The sequence below is a fragment of the Maniola jurtina genome, chromosome 15 (genome assembly GCF_905333055.1).
Source record: "Maniola jurtina chromosome 15, ilManJurt1.1, whole genome shotgun sequence".
NCBI classification, from domain to species: Eukaryota; Metazoa; Arthropoda; class Insecta; order Lepidoptera; family Nymphalidae; genus Maniola; species Maniola jurtina.
Genome location: NC_060043.1, coordinates 6,190,440 through 6,214,559, shown reverse-complemented (window position 1 = coordinate 6,214,559; position 24,120 = coordinate 6,190,440). Strand labels below are relative to the sequence as shown.

General features: G+C 35.8%; 3 protein-coding genes across 3 annotated transcripts; 1 reads left to right on the top strand and 2 right to left on the bottom strand.

Moving 5' to 3' along the window:
• Positions 1 to 477: 477 nt before the first annotated feature.
• On the bottom strand, positions 478 to 1,799 carry LOC123872453 (trafficking protein particle complex subunit 13). The gene has a single exon (XM_045916733.1). It carries the CDS (start codon positions 1,688 to 1,690, stop codon positions 482 to 484), a length of 1,209 nt encoding a protein of 402 aa, XP_045772689.1. The 5' UTR covers positions 1,691 to 1,799; the 3' UTR covers positions 478 to 481.
• A 4,240-nt stretch (positions 1,800 to 6,039) lies between these two features.
• On the top strand, positions 6,040 to 9,747 carry LOC123872463 (derlin-2). The gene is made up of 5 exons (XM_045916746.1): positions 6,040 to 6,453; positions 7,102 to 7,335; positions 8,291 to 8,413; positions 8,816 to 8,979; positions 9,338 to 9,747. Exons 1-5 carry the CDS (start codon positions 6,361 to 6,363, stop codon positions 9,474 to 9,476), a joined length of 753 nt encoding a protein of 250 aa, XP_045772702.1. The 5' UTR covers positions 6,040 to 6,360; the 3' UTR covers positions 9,477 to 9,747.
• Positions 9,748 to 11,994: 2,247 nt separating this feature from the next.
• LOC123872457 (protein phosphatase PTC7 homolog) lies at positions 11,995 to 23,524 on the bottom strand. The gene is made up of 5 exons (XM_045916740.1): positions 23,031 to 23,524; positions 21,511 to 21,690; positions 20,147 to 20,345; positions 15,476 to 15,732; positions 11,995 to 14,465 (listed from the first exon to the last, which is right to left on the bottom strand). Exons 1-5 carry the CDS (start codon positions 23,257 to 23,259, stop codon positions 14,416 to 14,418), a joined length of 915 nt encoding a protein of 304 aa, XP_045772696.1. The 5' UTR covers positions 23,260 to 23,524; the 3' UTR covers positions 11,995 to 14,415.
• Positions 23,525 to 24,120: the final 596 nt, after the last annotated feature.

Genomic DNA, 24,120 nt, shown 5'->3' with positions numbered 1-24,120 from the left:
AAAATTAAAAATATAAACTGTACACTGCAGCAGGAAATATTATACTTCGAACTTTAGAAAGAGATTTCGGCTTCGTAGAGCGTTGTCTCTGTCACTCCTACTGTTTGACATTTCGTCAGTCTCCACGACAGAGACAATGCTCTACGAAACCGTTCTCTATCTAAAGTTCGTTGTACCTACAATATTTCCTGCTGAGGACTGCAATTTCTTTTATAAAAATTAAAAACAAAAAATATCAAACTGCATATTATTTTCTGTGGTTTAAACTTTATAAAGTACTAAAAAAACATTTAAACAATGGATATGTGAGGGATTTTTTATTTACCAATAAGTAATTTGCACTAGCTGTCCTAATTAGACATGTTGGATTAATTTACAATTCAATAATAACATTTAACATCTACATTAAAAAAATTGTAAGCTATAAAGCTTACAATTACAATAATAATGTTTAAGGTAACAATAATAATTTAAAAGCTAGTTAGTACACATAAACAGAAGCTAAATCATCATAATCATAAGTCCTCTTCAAGAATAAATCTACTAATGACACCCCTCTTATATTATGGAGACCTGAATTAATTGGGAGGGCAGATAAATTAATAAATGTGGCTTTTCCTGGTTCCAGTGGACCCAACTTTCTATTTGAAATACCACACCAAAGCAGGCTAGAATCTTGTAGTGAACGAAGTTTCAATATTAAATCCAGAGTTCTATCACTGGCATTGACTATTTTACATTTGAAATTGAATGGTTCATCAATAGGTACTTTGCTGGGTAAGTTTTCATATGTTACTCTGATATCTCCATAATCAGTGGTCATCCTTTTTAGCTGACTTGTTTGTAATCTGCCTTTCTCTCCCAGGTTAGATCTCCAGACAATATCCAGTTTTCCAATATTCTTTGCTGCAGCAATTAATTTAATATCTCTTGAAATGTTATCCTTAGGAGTGAGGCAATATAAATACTGACAACTCTCTTGGGATTGTAGCAGCGTTACATCCCCAAATACGGATAACCCATCACTATCTTCATTCAGTGACTTTACAGTGAACTGAGGGGAGCTTTCTAATGAAACCTGCTCAAGTATGATTGGCCCTGAAGTAATGTTTTGCACTTGTGCTTCAACAAATACATCGTCAGACTCAGCATTATAAAATTTAGTTTTTACATCTAAAGGTTTCATGACTTCAAACTTAAAGAATTTGCGAAATGAAGCCAACGTATTGTAATTAGACATGTAAGTTACTTCACACACTAAAATATGAGTGCCTAGATCCTTAACTTCATGGTGTATAACATCGCTGAGTGTTTCATCTACATCTAGCATAAGAGGAGCTGAATTCTGTTGAGTTGTTAGTGGGATCCTGTATGAACTCGTTTGTAGGTCTGCTTTAATAGATACACTTTGAACAGGTTGGTTTGTTTCATTATGAACACAAACATAGCACGAAAATGTCTCGCCTAAATATATATTGCCAAAACTCTGAGGCAGCAACAGGAACTGTCCAGCTGCCAGTGTCTCCATTTGAACGACCGATGTAGCATCATCCTTTAAATAGTTGTTCAAAATATTTCCTGGTAAATCCTTAAAGTCACAAGTTACAATTTTGGGACTAATCAATGCAGGTTTTGTCAGCCGCATTACTTTTAGAGCCACTAAGTGTTCAACAACTTCTTTTCCATCCATTATTAAGAAATTTATAATCGTATTTAATTAATAAACTATCTATTTACGAAGTAATGATGAATTTATTCTACACTTATTTTTTTGTGACTAAAAACAAAGCAACCAACACAGACACACACATACTTTTTTTAACTGGTTTTACGGCTCTGGGTTCTCACACAACAGAGGCATCTTGAAGACCACAGACCAATAACATTCGCAGACCACAGACCAATAACATTTGCAGACCTCAAATTAATAAAGCAAGATAAAACGTAGGTAGTTACTCTATGGCAAGAATTGACATTTCCAGGGCTGCCAGTTTTTTCCCTTTTTCTGGTCCGTAGTGTCGGTGATACGCTCACTCACACGGTATGCAACATACGAAATGATACAAACATTAATATTTTGATGCTCTATGCTGCGCTGCATAGTGCCGTTGTAATTTACAGCCTTTTCGTACCTTTTTAGAATCTCGTTCGTAGGATTTACCACTTATCATCTGGCAACGCTGTCTTTCTTTTTTTTAATTTATTTTAAGGCCCTGGATCGCTGTCTTTGATATCAGTCTTTGATAGTCAATAAGCACAGAGTCAATAATGTCAATCACTTTTTCAACAGCTCGATTGAGTTCGATTGTTGTAGAATGACAGCTACGATCACAATTGATTGTAATCACCTCTGATTGGTTGGCACTCGCTTACTATTGGCCAGATTGGCTACAATGCATTGTTGCTACAGGAATACCATAAATTCAGCCAATTACAACAATTGCGATTGTAATAATGATTGATGCAGGTTTTTCTGGAATCGACCCTCATGTCGATAGTCGGTTAGTCAACTGTCAACTATGATGATCATAATGATCATGATATGATAATGGTTACATGCTGTGGTTACATGTTACATACTCTTTGGTGTGGTATATAGTGATCTGTGCTTTGGTCATTGGTGGCAGCGTTGCCAGAATGTTACTTTTGTAACATTTTACGTTACTTTTGACCCCCTCATGTTTCCTCTATGTTACACGACTCAAAATGTTACTTTACGTTACTTTTAGGACTTCATAAAAATATTAAAATTTTTCCCAGCAAACCAAAAATAATCGTGAAACGGAACGCATCCAAAACAGTTTTCGTTTGTCGTAATTGGCCCATTTGTTAGTTTATTTCACTTTCTCTAAGTTATTGGTCTAAGTTCACTTTGTTTTGTAATTACTCTGTGATTAAAAAAGTGTTTTGTTTGTTTTTCTCTGTGACTCAACTTTGTTTTGGCCAAGTTTTGGCTAATAAAGTTATTCGTGGACTTCGTCTGTGGTGGCGTTTGCTGGCGCGCGTGTTGTGACTTTTTGGAGTGTTTTTTTGTTAGAAGTGGCCGGTTTTTGTGTTCTGCTAGTGTTTATTGGTGGTGGAACTGATCAAGGAACTGACTGGGAAGCACTCTAAAGGGGCGCCGCGTGTATGTTGGCGGGCGCCGGTACAGACGAAGTCCATTCTTATACATATAGTTTTCCTAACTTGTAAATAACTACAAACTTGACATTGGCTAATCAGTATAAAGCCAGTCGAGAGAAAAAAAAAAAAAAAGTTATTCGTTGCGGGGTAGTGATATTGTAGGTAGTTAGGTATCTAAGTACAAAAAAAAATTGTATCTTTATTTCGTCAAAATTCGAAAGTGATTAGTTTGTTCGTTATCCTTATCGACTGTGTACCTATATGTGTTGCTAACACTACTTGCTTGGTAAGTAAATGTTGTATACAATGTAGTTTTAAGTAAATAAGTAAGTAGTTAACTAATTAGGGAATCAGTAATGCAAAAACAAAGTCATAGTATTTGCAACTGAAAGCAGTTCGTTTTTGTATTGACTGTCATCTTATTATTAAGTCACATTAGTTTCCAGAAGTTCATTTAGCTATTTACTACTTAGTTATTGTTGTAGGTAACTTCGGTTTTCTTTACAGGAATGAGAGCGAGCTGAGTAGATACCGGCCGGCGTAACCTAAAATTTGAGTTTTGCTATCGAATCTATCGTTCTCTTTGCTGAGACCAAGGTAAGTAGTTAGGTACCTACCTAGTATTGTTCAGTTAACAAAACGAATTTGAAATTCCCGCGTAATTTTCTTCACTGCGTACCTACCTAGTGCGTTTTTTTTTATTCTCTCGTCTGGCTTTACAAATATTAACCAATGTCAAGTTTGAAGATATTTTTAGGTTAGGGAAACTATATAAGTAAGAACATCGTCTGTGCCGGCGCTCGCCGACATACGCACGGCACCCCTTTAGAGCGCTTCCCAGTTAGTTCCAGCATGGTTCTAGCACCAAAAACGCCAGTGAAACACAAAAACCAGCCACTTTTAACAAAAAAAAAAAAAAACGCTCCAAAAAGGCACCACACGCGCGCCATCAAACGCTACACAGACAAAGTCCACCTAGTGCGTAGCCTCTCAAACTCAAACAGTCCTGTGTTGCCAGATCGCCCGATATAAGACGATTTTAATCTTTTTAACCCCCGATCCAAAAAGAGGGGTGTTATAAGTTTGACGTGTGTATCTGTGTATGGCATCGTAGCTCTCAAACTAATGAACCGATTTTAATTTAGTTGTAATTTAGTGGCTTGATGGAGAGTGTTCTTAGCTATAATCAAAGAAAATCGGTTCAGCCGTTTGAAAGTTATCAGCTCTTTTCTAGTTAATGTAACCTTCACTTGTTGGGGTGATATAAATTTTTAATTTAAGTACACTTGTATTATAAATTGATTAACAAAATAAGTTATAGCTATTCAAAGACATTTCTAAATCCATTGGTATATTATTATTTTACATATTGATTTGTTTTTCTTTTTCAGGATCAGCAGTCAATTTATTCAATCAACAATTATTATTACGATTCTTTTTAAGCTTAACTAATGGGACAAGAAAACTGTTTAAATTTTTGTATAATAAAGTGCCATATTAACTTGTGTACCTTATTACTTTTATTTTCCACGAAAAATAAGGAAATGTTACTTTTCTCGTGAAAATGTTACATTTTGAGATGTCTCGTGTTACAATTGACTATCTGCCACTGGCAACACTGATTGGTGGTCAATCGAGATTCGAGACATCGACCTTCTAGTCCTGTGTCAATCGTTCATTTTCTGCGATTCGGTCGTTCAAGTACTGATTACAGCAACGACTGAGATCTTTTCGGTCGTTCATCAGTCATCAGTCATTTTTTCAGTACTTCGGTACTTCGGTCCAATCAGTCTCTTCGTTCCTCACGAATGTATCGGTATTCGGTACTCAGTCTCAGTCGTCAGTCTCAGTCGTGAATCGGACGATGAGACTCCAAGACGTCTCGATTGCGCACGCTCGTTTCGTATAGTTTCGCGTTTCGTTATAGGTCGTCCGACGACGCGGGTTCAAAATCGCTGCATTATTGTAATATTTTTCCCGATTGTATGCACTGTTATGATGTAATTACCTCTTTTTAATTGAGCTTTTATTTTTAAACGTGTTTAATCATTATGTTAAGATTTATAGATACTAAAACTTTATGCATCTCATATACCTACACGTGTTGCCTAAATGAAGTAGGTAGATACCTACGATTTTACAATGAACATAACAACAAGGGTAAATATTGGGAAAATATACCTACCTAATCCATATCTATATATTACTAGCTGATGCCCGCAGCTTCGCCCGCGTGGATTGGTCAGATCCCCTGCAGCATCAGGATTGAGGAGTTGGACTCCAAATTTTTTATGAAACAATGTCGCAAAGTTCCTCTATCGATTAAAAAAGAAATGACGCAAATCGGTTCAGAAATCTCGGAGATTTCGGTGTACATAGGTAGAAAAACACAACTCCCTTTTTGAAAGTCGGTTAAAAAAGTAGCCTATGTTACTCCCTGGTCAATTCTCTACTTGTCTGTGAAAATCCCGTCAAAATCGGTTCAGCCGTTCCCAAGATTAGCCTTTTCAAACAGATAGACAGACAGACAGACAGAAAGACAGACAGACAGACAGACAAAAATTTTAAAAACGTGTGATTCAGTTATAGTATCGTTCAAATAACCATATGACCTTAATATACGGTAGTTATTTCGAAATTACAGACAGACACTCCAATTTTATTTATTAGTAATATAGATTATTTATTAGTAATATAGATTAGTATAGATTACTTACTATTACTATTTTACTATGATCTGTAGACCAATCATTTCTTTCAATATATTTTAGTTTCATTCTTCGTTCTCGGTGGTTCTCGGTTCGTGGCGACTGGTTGAACCGGATCGGTCAAAAACGACTGATTCGTTCATCAGTACTTTTGCGCGACCTCAGTCAAATGACCGAATCGGTCGTGACTGACACAGGACTACGACCTTCATATTTTTCAATTCTTTTTCGCCAAAACGGAATAATTCACTCCGGATTTGTGGTTCAGATACGAAAGATTCAAATTTTAACCAAAATCATCTTCTATAACTTATTTTGAACCGGCAGAATAGTGTAATAATATATTGAAAAGTTTTATTTTTGTACCTACACTGTAACACTGTAGACATATTTTATATTTTTTAATCCTGATGTGGCCCAATCGTGTTGAGTTTTAGAGTGCCTGAATCGCCTATCAACAGGCGTTATTATTGTAATAATATGCAGTTGCAGTAAGGGTTATTGAGTAAATCACTTCATTGTTTTTAAAATGGCATATCAAACACTATTGCAAGAATATATGCTAGTGCCGCCTGTAACTAGAGTTTATACGACTGCATGTGTAATCACTACTTTGGCTGTGGTAAGTAATAGATAAAATATCACATATGCTATGAAAACAATAATTGAATATTGTTAGTTTAAGGTTCATAACTCATTCCTACAAATTATCAAACCAGTTTACAACAGCAGATGATCTGAGTTCTATTCCTTGATATTAATTAGTAAACTGACAATATATTATAAGTATATAATTATAGCATTTGTTTTAGTGGTTATCTTGTCCCATTCACAGACAGAAAGACATGGGGTAGGTAAGGGACACAATGACATACCTGAATTAAGTTGTAGTTTCAAATTAAAATTGCTCAGTGGTGCATGTCGAAGGCATTTCCTATTGTCTATTTTTACTTTAGGCGTGAACTATCTATATTATAATTTGATCAGGTTTTGTTATCCCAAAAATGAACATAATATTTTTAGCAATATTTTTTCATGTAGTCTTTTTGTATTCTCCTACACAGCTTTCAGTAAAAAATATTGTAAGTAGGTATGATGGTTTCAAATTTTTATATTGTGCCATAATTTTCCTAAAGTTTATGAGTGCTATCTTGGCCCCCCCTTACCTACACAATCATCTGTGATGAGGTCTGTCAATGAGACAAGATAACTATATGGGTCTAGTTATGGCAATACTTGTGATATAACAATGGAATGATTATTGTTTCAGCAACTGGATCTTGTATCCCCATTCCAGCTTTATTTCAACCCTATATTAATACTAAGGAAATACCAGTTATGGAGACTAGTTACAACATTCCTTTTCTTTGGCAACTTAGGCTTCAATTTCTTTTTCAACATGATATTTACATACAGATACTGTCGGATGTTGGAGGAAGGGTCATTTAGAGGAAGGACTGCTGATTTTGTTGTAATGTTTATCTTTGGAGGAGTTTTAATGATTGTATCCTTTTATAATAACACAGTATGCACAATACAAGAAATCCAATCACTGTTGCAATATGGTGGTTTGTGCTGGTCATAGACTAAGGATTGAATACACAAGCCTGGCTAAAATATGATTTGTGCAAAGGAATCATATGCTTTATGTTCAAATTGGTGCTACTTGTTTTGTGTACCTACGTCCTACAGTCTACACAATATCAGTAGTACTTTAAATCATGATGATAATATGTCGGCTTGATTAATAACATCATGCAAACTCAGTGATTTCAGTTAGACAGTGGATTCAGTAATCTCATCCAAAAATATTTGGTAGTGTATAGGATACTGTTTGTGATAGCATATCACATTGGGGTGTGTTGTCATGATGATGGATGGTTATCATCGCAGCAACAACCATGATAGACTACTGCTAAAATGGCATCCCTATGATCACCCATTACTGAGCATGGGTCACCTCTCAGAATGAGTAGGGTTTTTTTTCTCTCGTCTGGCTTTACAAAGATTAGCCAATGTCAAGTTTGTAGTTATTTATAACAAATTAGTTAAACTAGAAGTATGGACCCCGTCTGTGCCTGCGCTCGCCGACATACGCATGGCACCCCCTTAGAGCGCTTTCCAGTCAGTTTTAACAAAAAAAAAAACACTCCAAAAAAGCAGAGCACGCCTGCCAGCTAACACCAACACAGACAAAGTCCATGAGAAGGGTTTGACCATAGTCTACCATGCTGGCCAAGTGCAGATTGGTAGATTTCACACAGCTTTGAAGAACATTATGGAAAACTCAGACATGCAGGTTTCCTCACAATTTCCTGCAGGAATATTTGATATCAACTTAGCATTACTTAACACTAATAAGTTGTTTCTATTCTATGATTAGATAGTCCTTGATTGCCATCTTGCCTGGTGGTATTTAAAATATTACAAATTCTGTATTCTCCTTAACTAATCTACAGTTATGTGCTTTTTTTGTTAACTTATTATTTTTAGGTCAAGCATTTACTATTATGATTGTTTATATATGGTCAAGACGTAATGTGTATGTGCGAATGAACTTTTTTGGACTGATGAATTTTCAGGTACTTTCTTTTAATAATTTTGTGTACCTATCTATTAATTTTATTTATAGACTAGATGATGGCCGCGACTTCGTTCGCGTGGATTTAGGTTTTTTGAAATCCAGTGGAAACTCTTTGATTTTCCGGGATAAAAAGTAGCCTATGTGCTAATCCTGGATATTATCTATCTCCATTCCAAATTTCAGCCAAATCCGTCCAGTAATTTTTGCGTGAAGGAGTAACAAACATACATACACACACACACACACACACACACACACACACATATTAGTGTGAAGTGTGATTAGTGTGAAGTGTGATGTGATAACCAGGATTTATGCGTATATTAAGCACCATAAAATAAATTTTGGTACCAAACAGTACTTAACTGCAATTAACAATATAATGAATATTGTATTACAGGCACCATACCTACCATGGGTTTTACTGGGATTCTCTGTTTTACTCGGTAACGCAATATCAGTTGATTTGGTGGGAATGGCCATTGGACACATATATTTTTTCATTGAAGATGTTCTGCCGCGCCACAGAGGTGGCCAAAAGTTACTGAAGACACCAAGATTTCTGTAAGTACTGAATATTTACTTTTATAAGTACCTACTTAATAATTACATGTTATTGCAAATGAAAATTTGGCCTGGAAGGAAGCCATAATATGACCTATTTTCTTCTAACTAGGTATTTTATTTATATTTTCTTTCCCCTGAGACATTTGTCAGTTTACTGGAAGTATTAATTGCAAAACATAAGGTATAGTTCACAACAATAAGTAAATAGAACTCAGTTCAAAGTTTTTGTAAACTTTAGGTACTTGGTAATTTTATGCAATAAATGAGGCCATGCAGTAAACCGGCAAATTGTGCTATAGTGTATAATAGGTATTGCTATTAACTGACTTCTTATGTACATTTTTCACCTTTCTAGGAAGAAGTTATTTGATCCAGCCGCAGAAGATGACTATGTTCCACTGCCAGAACTGGCCAATATTCGGCCCGGAGGCTTCGACTGGCGAAATCCACAATTTGAACAAGGGAATAATGACAATGACAATGCAAATAGATAAAATTAGTACAATTTATATTTTTAAACATTAAGCCAAATTATTAATTTTATACATATTATGAGTTCCTTGAATCAATACAAATATTTTAAATGAAATTTATTTATTATTGAATCAAATACCTACATATTGAAGTACATTCATGACTTGTTTTTGTTTGTGTAGCACAAAGATGAATTATGGGAAAATGGTTCAATGAGTTCTGCCTAATAATATTTACTACATACATAGGAGTTTGTTCATTGTGATTATTTATTAAATGGTAAAAATTAAAGTTGTTTTTATTTTATTCACATTTAATCGTAACAAATAAAAATTATGTTTAAAAAAAGAAGCTATTGTAAATGCGAAAGCGTGTGTTTTTCCTGTAATCATGTCGCGGCGCAGTAACGAATGGACGTGGATTTTAGGGTTCCGTATCTCAAAAGGAAAAACGGAACCCTTATAGGATCACTTTGTTGTCTGTCTGTCTGTCCGTCCGTCCGCCGTGTCTGTCAAGTAAAGGAATAAATCCGTAAACCGTGAATTTGTGAGATCATTAAAAAAAAAAATATGTTTCAATTTTAACTATTATATATTATAAATTGAGATAACTATATCAAGGGAGGTATCTTATGAAAGGGCTTTACTTGTACATTTTAAAACAGATTTTTATTTGTTTTTAAGCATAATAGATTTTGATTTATCGTGCAAAATGTTGGAAAAATACCCGAGCACGGAACCCTCTGTGCGCGAGTCTGACTCGCACTTGGCCGTTTTACCCCAGGAAATCAGTTCTCACGGGATTAAAAAACGAAATGCACGCAGACGAAGTCGCGGGCCGCACTAGTAAGGAATAAATGATTTAAAATATCGAAAAAAAGACATTTTTGAATCAAATTATTTATTTGTCTAAGTCACAGGTCTACATAATTATAAGTTATAATTTATTTGTAGCGCATGAATTTATACAATATTATGAATGTTTGGAGTTTTGACTAAAACTTTAGAGTTAACTCTCGGACTTAGTAGACCATTAAAATTACACAGCAGTCAACACCAATCACTACATATAAAATTGTGTCTATCATGTTTGTCTTCATATTCGCGCTACTCTCAGAAACTACTGAACTGTCTTCAGAACGTGTAGGAGTCATAAGATTTTTAGCTGTATATTTTGAAAGGTGTATTGTACTGGCACTGGCTGAACTATGATACTAGAAAATCAACCGAATAGAAGTTTGAATATATAGAGTTTTATTGGTAAAGCTGCTACCATTAGATTTGTATGAAAATATAATATCATACAATATACATATAATTTATTATAATAGCAAAATTTATTATTATATATTTATGTTCGTGCGCACGCCATTTACTAGCAAATAATGGCGTGCGCACGAACATAATTTTTCTCAGGGCATGCTGGCTGCAGCCTACCTTCTTCAAACCTACCTGTCGCTTACGTAATATAGTAGGTCAATTAATTAACATAGGTTTATTTATAATTTTATTATTGCCAACCAATACCAAATTATTGTTGCTACCAAAATGTTGTTATATTTGGCTTAGATATAGCAAATTAAGATTGTTGTTCCTTGTATATGATGGACTTTCGCAAAGTACCTATCACCTGTTTCTAACCAACATTTCAAAATTTATTGTAATATAACATTTTTCAATGTCTACTATGATACAATAATTTCTCTCACACGCATTTTTAGAATACCTTGAATTTGTTACAAGTAAAATTTCTTTGCACTTAACAATTTTGTTGTTAATATTACAATTTTTAATAGGTAAACAAAGGTAAAAGATTTTTGCATGCAATATGCAGGATAGTTAGGTAGACAAATTAAAAAAGATTCATATATAAAAACAATGTCAAATGACAGACAAACATACAAACTATGTACACCGTACGTCTATTAATACAAGTACACTGGACCTGCGATTGCCGCCTGTTTTTGAAGCAACTTGATTTGCGTCATTTTGACGCTGATATATAACGGCAGCGAGCGTCATGTGAGCGTACCTGGAACTAAACGTTAGTGATGACTGATAAGACTGTCAACACAGTGCCAACACAAAGACCATTTTGACCCAAAGTGTAAATTTTAATTCCTGGTGCTTGGTGAGGCACTTAGAATCGGCACAAAAGAAGCTGTAATTTTGTACAAGGCTTAGTTACCCGAAGTTGAAAGAGGTGGCTTTTAATAAAGAAGCTTTTCAAATGATGACCGCCAAACTTCGTTTCGAAGAAGGCACGTGATGATGATGATGATGATGAATTTTGTATGGCACACCTATCCAGCGTACTTGTATAAGATGCCCATTTCAGTGATTTCTAACTAAGAGAAAAAACATCACATTTTCGTTCATAAGAATCAAAACAACTACAGCCGCAACCTAAAATAATTAGATAGCTAGTCAGCCCACATACATCCGACCATAATATGAAATAGTCCAAACATTATTTTAATGATACAACAATACAGTAGGAAAACATACACAAGTTTATGAAAAGTCTGCGACGTTTGTCAAAACACTTAATTGATATCGAAAAAGTAGAAAAACAAATAAAAAAAGAATACTACTTACACAGAACTGTTAGCTACAATTTGAACATGGCTTAGTAAAATCTCGATTCAATCATCTTCAACCTTTAAATAAAAAATCAGTCTTCATTCAAACATCGAATTACACATTTATTACAACAACAAATAGATATCCGCGCCTTTGTCCTTGCATTAATACAATTCCACAACAACAAACCAACAATCTCTATATCATTAGTTATTTAGTTTTAATTTTTATCCCCTTCAGGAAAGGCAAAGGTCGTAGACCATGCAGCCTGGTAAGTCGTAGATGATCTATATCATTAGTAAAAACCAGTCACATATATACTTAAGACGTGGATAGACTGCGTGAGGGTATATATTATAGTACGCGCAAAACAAGTAGTTCAATCCGAACACGAGGCACATGACTGCGCATTGTATAAAAGCAGATCTGAGCGGGGCTTGTGTATTTAATCTTTAGTCTATGACCTATGCAAACTTCAGATTGGACTGTACTTGTTTTGCGCACTGTACCTACCATGTCCATCGCGGCCCTTAGAAGCAACAGAGCTTCTGTGGTCAAAAGAGTAGGTATAAATATTTCGTTAAGTTATACTTTTTTAGGGTTCCGTATCTTTAGAGAAAAAGGAACCCTATAGGATCACCTCAGTGTTGTGTCTGCCAAGACCCGTCAAGGGAATCAAAACCTTATAGGATACTTCTCGTCGTTATATTAAACTTAAAAAACCATTCATGTTAGGTAACCTTCTGAACATTAACCCGAAAGCCGAAATAGCCGAAGATAATAAAATATAAAAAAAAATAGAAGAATAGAAGGTAGCCGAAATTGGTTTACCCACTTAAGTGATATCGTTAAATAGGTATTTTAAAATCATTTACATAATATGAAGTTTTTGGAAAAACTCTCCTTTAAAATATAATGACTGTCATAATTTTTAGCAACTAGCGACTACGGAACCCTACGTTATGTATTTTGTGACACTCACTTGACCAGTTATTTTCATTAAACTGGTGAACTGATATTATTACTGTTATAATTGTATGCAGTACCACTCTGACGTGTCTCTATTAATGTAACAAGTATATGTATCAATTGCATTTATCCCTTACCTTTGGACTTTGTACCCGGTCTCTAGATGTATAACAAATGATTAACTAGAGACTAAGGGATATTTTAACAACTTAAGTATAGATACACTTAGGTTGAAATCTATAGAGTGCACTTTGACTTGGCTTAGATTTAAGTTCCAAGTAAAATATGACAGATTAATGCCAGCGGTATAACGCTGTCTCGTTTTAACAGTGTACCTTCTATAGATCTCAGCCTGTCTCAACCGCGACGCGCAGCAAACTGAGTCCCTATGAAAAAAAAACCCCGGATGAGTCGAAACTAGTCGTGCTTACATCGAATAAATACGTGAGAATAGCCATAACAGTCCATACTTATATTTTAACAATGGTAAATCAATTTTTTTTATTGTGCAGTTGTAGCACCTAGTTTAAGTGTACCGGGAAATTTCGTGAAACATTCAGATTTTAACCATACAGACAGCCTAACAAAGACTATTAATTATTTCCTTGATACAATAATTTACTAATGGCATTTCATACCATAGACATGTTCATATTAAATGGGGTATACAATTCGTGCTTGGTGATGAGATGAGATTGAAGATAAAAACGCATGAGAGTAGAATAGATAGCGCTCTACAAATGTGACCCAATTGTACTATGTAGTTTCAAGCCTTCGCTTTAGATACGTACGCTCTACGTCTTTTTTACATATGTAACTAGATGACACACGCGGTTTCGCTCGCGTGGTTTTTGGTTTTTAAAAATCTCTTGGGAACTCTTTGATTTTCCACGACCAAAGTAGCCATGTCCATCCTCGGAATGCAAGCTATCTATCGCTGTGCCAAATTTCATCTTAATCGGTTAAACGGATGGGCCGTGAAAAGCTAGCAGACAGACACACTTTCACATTTATGATATTAGTATGGATTATTTATTACACCATTTCATTTTAGCTCCGACAGTGCAAATACAAATTACAATTAATTGACTTTATTAACCACAACAAACCTATATTAAACAAAACATTTACAAAACAAATTGAAAATAATTCTGTGTAATCTAGTGGCCTAAATGCTAACACAGACAGAAAGACATTTTGAATAAGATCTTATTAATTCTCACCAAAGTTGTACAAGTTCGTAGAAAAATTGTATTGCTAAAAGAAATTGACGATTGAAATTAAGCCTAAATTCAAAAATACCAATATTTAAATTTTTTGGTGTCGTTGTTTAAGCTAGTGTATGCGAATGGTTTTTGAAAAAACCTGTTCCTAAAAATATAATCTAGTAAATCACATGATGACATCTTCATAGCGCTACGATTGCGAGTAGCACCGTTATGTCGTCTGGTTTTCCTCCTGCAAATAAACAAAGTAATAGTTGAAAATACGTTTTATACACTACAAATTCTACAGTTTCATAGCATTAACAGGACTCTCTCCGTCACTTACTCCATACAATCGTAGCCCCTATTTCATTTGAATATTAAGCAACTTAAGTCCATAAAATTTTGCAGACATATTCTAGAAACTAATATCTGTGCCTGTGGTGTTTTAGATTTTTCTAAAAATATGTAATTTTAAAATTACAGGGGCTCAAAGATTTGTACTTTGAAACCGAATATTTTAACGGAAATCTGGAAAACAACAGGCATAGATATTAGTTCCCGGAACGTTTCTACAAAATTCCATTTAATATAATTGGTTAGTGTTCCAATGAGAGACGAACTACGTTTGTATGGAGCGAGTGACGGAGAGACCCCTCTTTTCAAAATTCAGTATCAATACTTAGTTTTGACCAATCTATAGCGGACCTTTTCCTCTGCGTTTCGTCCTCGCGCATAAATAATTTGAGGCTCGCTTAACTTTTTAATTATCCGCTAGATTTGTCCTTGACATTACTAGCAAATTCCAATATGCGAGTCTCGAATGCCTGCATCAGCTTGCATAAGCTTTTTAAGAGTGCTCTCTTCCGATCACTTATTTCAATCAACATTTACAACGTTACTCAAATGACTTAAGAGGATGCACGATATTTTTACCGTGCAAATCAGTATTTGGTATTACTTCTTGGATTCCGATTGGCTGCCGCAATCAGGCTACTTGGTGCGCGGGGACTCATCAAATTCGCGAATCCGAAATCGCGATGCCGTTGTCTCTCTTCGCGAAGGGTGACGTGTAAGTACAAGCCGTCGATTTTGCTACGACGAACTCAACACTTGTCAGAGTATAACAGGCCTGAACGTGAAGAACTCACCTATCGCATCGATACCGCTCTGTCTCGCGCTCTTGGCGAAGAGCGACGTGTAGCAGGCGTCGAATTTGCTACGACGAAGTCAACACTTGTCAGAGTAACGTGTAGAACTCACCTATGGCGTCGATGCCGTTCTGCCTGGCGCTCTTGGCGAAGGGCGACATGTAGCAGCCGTCGAAGGAGAGGTTGCGCGCCATCCACGCGATGGAGTTGGCCACGGCCTGCAGCCCCGCCTCGCCCGGCGCGGCGTGCGCGCGCCGCATCTCGGCCAGCAGCACGGGCTCGGGCACGTTGTCGAACACGCCGTCCGTCGCCACGAGGATCACGTCGCCGCACTCCACGCCGAACTCCGCCGTCTCCGCCGATTCTGGCCTGCAAGCCATTCGCTAACTTCAAATACATTTTATCTTTATTGAAGTTGGTATATTACTTTTTTTTATTCAAATACAAGATAGCCCTTGACTCCATCACTGCTCACTTGGTGGTAAACGATGTTGCAGTCTAAAATGGTAGTAAGCTAAATTATCATACTGATGAAATCGCATCGCAGCAATTATAGGATGGCGCCTTAGGGTTTTTGTTTACTACAGAACCCTAAAAAGCGGAAGGTAAAATTTTATATAAATTAACAACCTATCAAATGACATAATATTATATTGCTAACTAGCTTATGCCCGCGACTTCGTCCGCGTGAACTGCACTAATTTCAAACCTCTGATTTACCACCTTGGGGTTTGAATTTTCAAAAATCCTTAGCGGATGTCTCCGTCATAATAGCCTCTATGCCTTTCAGCCCGATCCGTCCAGTAGTTTGAGCTGTGCGTTGATATATCAGTCAGTCAGTCACCTTTTCCCTTTATATATTAATTAAATTAGCGTTTTCGTGTCCAGTCAATTCATTTTTTGTGCCTTCATTGAAAATAAAAATCACAAGTCAGGTGTATAATATAAAATATGTATATTGTTATTTTGCAAGATGATGTTACCGATACCAACTCATTCTTCTTCCTTTCTAACTCGTTATTTAAATATACGTAGTAGTAGAGGTCAAAACCAATCAATAGGTCGTTTAGCAGACTTGGATTTGAATCGCACTGATAAAATTGCGGCTAAGTGCTGGCTCAAAGTTTATTATAAAAGACATTGTTGTAAAAAATAGTAGGCAATAGAAAAATGGAGCACGTAAATAAACAAGATTTTCCATTAAAACAAATTAAACTGAGCACGTGAGTGCTAAGAGCTGGCAAATATCCAATGGACCAAAAATTCTAATATTAGTGCGTGCAGAAATACAACAAACGCTATGGAATGAGAGCACATGACCAGTAATCACTAGGGTTGTTGACGCAATACGAAAATATCTATACATTTTTCATTTATAAAATGTGCAACACATACCTAAAGCTGTTCAAACTAAAAAATATAAACTTTTTAGAGTTCCGTACCCGAACGGTGCAAATAAGGCCAAGCCTCCGTTGTCCGTTCGTCTGTCTGTCAGCGAAATGTTTGTCTCGTGAACCGTAATAGGTAAAGATGATTTTTTTAGAGTGTGTATTTCTACTATGTTGCCGCTATAACAACAAATAAGAAAACATTCAAAATGGCCGCCATGTTTAAATTTAAAGGGTAATTTGTTGTTGTAATTTGATGGTACGCTACCCTTCGCGTGCGAGTACATTCGCACTTAATCGATTTTTGGCTCTAGATATAATAAGATCTAAGTATTTATTGTGGCTTAAACAAATTAAAAACATTCAAGTAGGAATAAATTGCCATAAGTAGGATGTTTATTGTCAAGCTCGATTAATCAATTTAAAAATAGATCACAAAAATTTCTAAGCACAAGTGACATAGGCGCATCAGCAGATACTGCTTCATCATCATCATCATCGTCAACCGATAGACGTCCAGTGCTGGATATAGGTCTTTTATTAAGCGATTTCCACACGCCACGGTCTTGCGCCGCGGTGCCGCCTGGATCCAGCGGCTCCCTGTAATTCGTTTAATGTCTTCCGTCGCGTCCATCTAATGGAAAGCTGTCTAATCTATCATAATGATTCTTATAATAATTGTTTAAACTCAAGTAACAACCCTTAAATAATTGAATTAACGACAGTAGACTTATCTCACCTCTGGTCTTATGACTTGTGAGTTTTGTTGTGACTGAGAGTCTTATGAGATGTGACGATAATATCCATAATGACAAAGACTGTGAAATTACGAAGTATGCTCATGTTGCGTAGGCCGTAGCTGATGATAAATACAAATACACTAAACAAATATTATTGTCAAAATGACCTTTCCGCTAAATGAAGCAATTAAATGATCCCAAAGCCAAATTATGGCGATTACATTGATTGCGATTAAGTCTACAAAACTTAATTACACTTCAATGCTAAAGAGTAGGTATCTGCGCCGGGGACATAGGCTTCGGCGCAGTTGTCTTTCTATTTCAATGATGTCCGCGACTTCGTCCGAGTGGATTAAGGTTGTTTGAAAATCCCGTGGGAACTCTTTGATTTTCCGAGATAAAAAGTAGCCTATGCACACACACCCAATTGTGTAAGAAAAACGCATTCATCGTTATCGTAATCGGTAAAAATTGTGACTTTTGATTGGCTGTGAAAAAATGTAAACAGCAAATCAACCAATCAAAGGGCAGAATTCGCTGTCGATTACGATGAATACGTTTTTAGGGTTCCGTACCTCAAAAGGACAAACGGAACCCTTACCTATAGGATCACTTTGTTGTCTGCCTGTCCGTCTTTCGTGTCTGTCAAGAAAACCTATAGGACACTTCCCATTGAACTAGAGTCCTGAAATTTGGCAGGTGGGTAGGTCTTATAGCACAACTAAAGAAAAAAATCCGAAAACTATGGATTTGTAGTATGGAGTTGTAGTGAATATAAGTACGGACATGTATTACTTTTACTAAATTCCTCCTATCTATTAGTGGAATGTTATGTCTACTTTTCCTAGACATTAATAACAATTCTACCTTAAAATAATCTTATCAAAGAGATAAAACTAGATAAGTACAGTAATTGGTCTATATTTTATCTTTATAATTAGGTGAGTATTTGAATACTATGCAGATAGTAAATTTAGCCCTAATTCGTTAAGTTTTTATTTTTAATTAAATTAAAAATATATTGGATATATAATTCGGTATACTTAAAATATTTTATTAAGTATACACAATTAATAAGCATATAGACATGCTAGAAAATAATATGAGTCTTTTGACATCACTTATTATCATTAATATTATAATTAAAAATCCTTGAGAATGCTGTTTATACAGCTATCTTTATTGAAGTAACCTTTTGCTTCGCTTCTAATAGCGTATTCAATTGATAAAATTGTTTTCAAACAACTGATTAATGAATGATAGGTACCATTTCTCTATATTCGACTGAACTAATGCTGAAAAAATTATTAGAATAAAAAATGTTTATAGTCTGTTTATCTATTTTAACTAAGTAGTTTTTGTAGCCAAAAGGGTTGATCTAATTGAAACATAATAATTTATCTGTACCAAGTCTAAATACATATTTTATTAATAAGTATTTGAAAATTGTTGTTGTTTTGTTTTTCATGAAAACGCTTACTTTATTATCATTTATCGTACTGTATTTTTGGTACAAGGACGGTTTATTTTTGTGAAAATTATGAAACGCGGATCGTAATTTATACATTCAATCGCAAAAACTGGAACCATTCCAAAATGAAGTTCTTGTTTTTTTTTTGGAAAGGATTCAAACAATGTACCATTCAAGTTGTCCTCTTTAAGGGGCATGAGACGGGCCTGCCCGTGAAATTCAAATTTAATTTGGTTTTTCGCAATTTGTTAACTAATACGACATTGTAGGCTTATGGTATTTTAATTGCGACAATGGCAGTATCATCCTCACAGGGTTATATAAAAATTTTTACTTGAAAGGGCCTAGTTTAAGAAATTAATTCTATTATCGACTATTCTCACAAATTAGTTCTCGTATTAGTTTACAAATTGCGAAAAACCAAATTAAATTTGAATTTCGCGGGCAGGCCCGTCGCTTCCACCTTAAGGGAATACAACTAGCACCCCGATTGTGTAAGAAAAACGTATTCATCGTAAATCGTAATCGGTAGCAAATTCTGCCCATTGATTGGTTGTGAAAAAATGTGAACAACGAATTCAACCAATCAAGGGGCAAAATTTGCTATCGATTACGATTACGAGGAATACTTTTTCTTACACAATCGGGATGCAGAGATCCAAGAAATCCATGAATTTCAATGCTCAATACCTTAAAATTCTTAAAAATTAAAGCATTAATTAATATACTTGTGTTATCTACGAATGTACACCATGTACGTCGACGAAGCTAGGAAAAAAACCAAAAAAAAAAACAGCCAAAAAAGATAGGTCGATCCTATCCAAAGGAATCGAATATTTTCCGGCCTGACGCGACTTCCGACAAATGTGGACAGCTCGTAAAACTCGTACTTGCTCGAGCGACATGATTTTTTATCGGGCGTGTGGCGCTGGCAAAACACCTGACTTAAACCTGATAAATGAATTGAAATTTCTAATAGCTTTGTTGACCTGCATTTACAGCAAATAAAATTATTGATTGACTGTCGGAGCTGTTACAAAACTGGAGTTGGATAGTTAGATTTGAATAACTTGTATCAAAATATTTTGCCGGGCCGGACTACCGACAAGTGAAATAGGCTGTGACTCGTGTACCCTTCCATAATTTGAGCAAAAAATGAAGATGAAATATTATGTCTGACTCACCTATCGCTAAGAACGTTCCTGTCGTGGCCGGGCGGCGGCAGGCTGAGCTGGTAGGGCGTGTTGAAGTAGTGCTGCTGCTCGTGGGAGCGGTGCACCACGCGCCCGCCGCGCACCACCATGAAGCCGCTGTCGCCGATGTTGGCCGCGCGCATTATCGACTCGTTGCGGTCGAGGATCATGACGCACGCTGTGCTACTACCTATAACAATGGAATAATATAATCTTATGATCGCCAGTCTGTGCGCCCGCAGTCGCTGCAACTCCGTGCGCACAGGCACAGCGACTTCCATATAAATTACAAATTCTGACAGTCGCCGTAGGCTGAGTTGCCTGGCTATTAGTCCATCGTGCATTGCGTCTGTCTATAAGTACAGAAGGTGCACCCCGCAAAGATGTTTAAATAGATATCAAAGATCTTGATTTTTCTATGTGTTTAGCAATAAATAAGCTTATAATGATATAGTGACCTTAATCCTCATATTATGTCAAAAAAGTTATCAAGACAAAGAATTTTTTACAAATGAACCGTTTTTCTAGCAGAATTACAGCAGATGTAGAGTTGTAGTTGAAACTCAGAACCATCCATTTTTGAATGCCATTTTTGTTTTCAGTGTACAAAGTGTTTCCCGAGTCTGCAGTGACCAGTAACAATCTGAATAATATATGCTAGTAGATTTTGAGAGTCGCCGGTCGCGTCAAAAGTCACGAGATGAGAAATTGAATACGGAAATGTATGGAGTTTTGGACTTTACTGTGACAAAGACAGTTACGCTACATATTTGCTTACATATAAGTAATAACTACAGTGGACCCCCGGTAATCCGACAAACTTCGACAACAGATTTTTTTACAAAAGAGTACCTTGTAATCTGACAAATTACAGATCTTGGATAGAATCAGGCGTTACTTTGCGGAAGTTCATGTTTAGCAAGAAACAGTTAAAAATTATTTTGCTATAATCCGCCAACAGAAAAAATCTGTATCTGTCTGTTACCTCCCCAACTCCTTAAGCGGTGCTTAGCTTGTAACTGCATGTTTGACCATACAGGTTTTTTCTGTTGGCGGATTATAGCAAAATAATTTTTAACTGTTTCTTGCTAAATTACAGATCCATTGATAAGATTTTATGCTATACACTCTGAAGTACGAATCATACTTTACTATGAATGTCAAAAGTAAATTCAATAATAATAGACATGTCAGATTACAGGGTGTACTGGATTAGACAGGTGCCGGAGGATTATCAGGGGTCCACTGTAATAATTAAGTAAAATAGATACTTATTCTTTTGGTACTCACAAAAAAATTAAAGTGTTAAAACAGATTTAAAACCACATCTAAACATCTAGATAAATTTTGCTTACCTAAAATAGGTTTTTTATGTTCTAGTAGTTCATAGTAGGACTTCGCTAGGAGGTCTCCTGGCTCGGACATTTTGAAGTGTCCCATCCGGACAAGCCTCTCACATGTCCTCATAAGATATGATGAGAATTCCCCAGGATCAATGCCGTAAGCACGCCAGCCTCCCACTCCATCAGCAACTCCTATAGACATTTTATAGATTGTATACTAAAATTTATAATACTTGTAAATTGGCTCTTACTTTACCACTATTAAAACTACAAAACAGATACAAACTACAACTAGAGAAAGACTATTAATAGCTGTGCAGTAATATTTTTGCCACCCTTGGGCAGTAAAAATATTACTGCACAGTTACAAAGCAGTGTAGAGATATTCATATTTGCACTAGTGCGGAAATATAATGGTCGCCACAGGAAACAGCTGTTTCAAAACACTTCGATTATAAAGATGGCTGTGCATGTCTTTGCTGAGGTGTTTTATTAAATCTCTCTCTCTCTCTCTCTGTCACAATAGATAAGTGCTGTCAAGGGGTGTGCCACTGTATAGTGTGTTTCATCGAATAGTACCTATGGTGTTATGTTGGCTCCCCTGTCTGTTGGGTGGTCATTGGCACCGTATTGGCATGAGAAGACGCAGATTTTGTTTATTTTCATTTCATTTATTCAGGAAAATCAAATGAAAATAAACAAAATCTGCATTTTCTTATGCAAATATGGTGCCAATGACACGCACAACAGACGGAAACGTTTAAGTGCGGAAACCAGCCCAGAGAGAAGAAGAAGATGGTGCCAATGAGTTGGACATACAGGGGAGCCAACATAACGCCATAGGTACTATTCGATGAAACACACTACAGGTAAACTTATGTGCCTGCCATTACTGAGATAATCACGAAAATCCATTTGTGACTTCAGTCTCTTGTAAAATTTTAGTGGCACTCAAATTGATGGGACCTTTGATATTTTATTTAGTTCATAACAAAATACAATTTTCTGAGTTTTTAAAGTATAGTGCTAACTGCTAACTCTCCTGGGCTTTAAAGTAGTTCAAAATTTATATACAAATACTTCAATGAGTTGTACCTACCTACTCTAATTGTTTCATGTTAAGGTAAGTATAAGCTTTTTTTTATTTCAATTTGTGTGCCCTGTGATACATTTTTATGTAGTTTTTTTATATACTTTTTTTAGTAGATACGTCCAATACCAATTTGTAACAGAAGTATCTAAATCCCATAAGTTTTGATGGGATTTAGAAATCAATAGAAAATAGGTTCAGCCATTTCGAAGATTAGCCCGTTCAAGAAGACAGACAGACAAAAATTTTAAAAACATATGATTCAGTTATGGCACACTTCAATATGAGGTAGTTATTTCGAAATTACAGGCAGACACTTCAATTTTATTTATTAGTAAGTATAGATTGTTTAAGTACCTAACAATAACAAATATAATTATTATTATTCCACTTTGATCTCCTGGGTGATCAATACTTTGCTTATCAAAAAATTGTAACTCACCAATGACATCTGCATTGTTAAAATTTGTGGAAAACCATGCGTCGTCTCCAAACTGTCCTTTATGAGATCTTCCATTAGCAATGTCTTTAGGAAATCCACAAACCACTGATACTAAATACGGATGTTTCTTATTCGAAATGTTTAATTCAGCAGCATTTGAAAAACTTGAAAGTCCATTTCTTATAGCACGTGATAGCACTCTGCCTGTCCAGAATATAGACTGCATCATTCATTTAATTGTGGTGTACTTTGATACCAGGCCCCATTCACAAACGCATTTCCATTAATGAGCCCATTTTGGAGGTCCATGAGAGATTACACAACAAAATTGATTAAAACAAAAACAACGCAATCAACAACATAGGCAGCTATTCTACAATTTTGGTTGCTGAACATACGTAACCACACACACAACACAACACTCACAAAATTACAAAATAAATGAAATCTTGTCTTGTGACTTTCTGAGTTTGTGACTGATCACCAGTGCTGCCAGCCGCTTACCAAAAAATGCAATAAATGAACCTAAAAATATCCTAAGTTACACCACAGACAGGAAAAAATGAAAAATGCACGAGATTGAGCTTATTTTGACTCTGGGAATTTCGGAAAATTCAGAGTGACGCCTACTAAATGACGCTCCACACTAAGAGCTTCGAACTCCTTATTTTGTAATCTAAATCCACGCAATATGAAATCCTGAAGTCCTAGTCGTACATATAATATATTATATATTAGTCGTTTCAGCCTGAAATAAGGCAAAATTCCTAAAAGTGGAAACACTGTCTTGTGTTAGTAGTCTGTGATCATGAAAATTCATGCTCAAATGTGCTAGAACTCAGAGCCGTAAAGTAAGTTGGAAAAAAAATTATATTGATCCATAAACAAGGAGCTGGCTTCTAGCAAGTTGCATTCTGGCATTCTGGCTAGGGACTAGTGTGGGGACATGAACATTTTCGGATATACCAAATCCGATTTTACATTGTAAAATCGATTTCAAAATCGAATACTATACGTACACGTAAAACACTTAAGTACACACGATAACAATCTATTTGAATTACTTGGAAGTAAATAGACCCTAAATCTA

Coding starts and splice junctions, on each gene's coding strand:
- LOC123872463 (XM_045916746.1), top strand. CDS start 6,361: ATGGCATATCAAACACTATTGCAAGAATATATGCTAGTGCCGCCTGTA. Junction 7,336..8,290: donor TTGGAGGAGTTTTAATGATT/GTATCCTTTTAT, acceptor ACTAATCTACAG/TTATGTGCTTTTTTTGTTAA. Junction 8,414..8,815: donor TTGGACTGATGAATTTTCAG/GTACTTTCTTTT, acceptor ATTGTATTACAG/GCACCATACCTACCATGGGT.
- LOC123872453 (XM_045916733.1), bottom strand. CDS start 1,690: ATGGATGGAAAAGAAGTTGTTGAACACTTAGTGGCTCTAAAAGTAATG.
- LOC123872457 (XM_045916740.1), bottom strand. CDS start 23,259: ATGATGCAGTCTATATTCTGGACAGGCAGAGTGCTATCACGTGCTATA. Junction 15,733..20,146: donor AGGAACGTTCTTAGCGATAG/GTGAGTCAGACA, acceptor AATGGCTTGCAG/GCCAGAATCGGCGGAGACGG. Junction 14,466..15,475: donor GAACGGCATCGACGCCATAG/GTGAGTTCTACA, acceptor GTTTATTTGCAG/GAGGAAAACCAGACGACATA.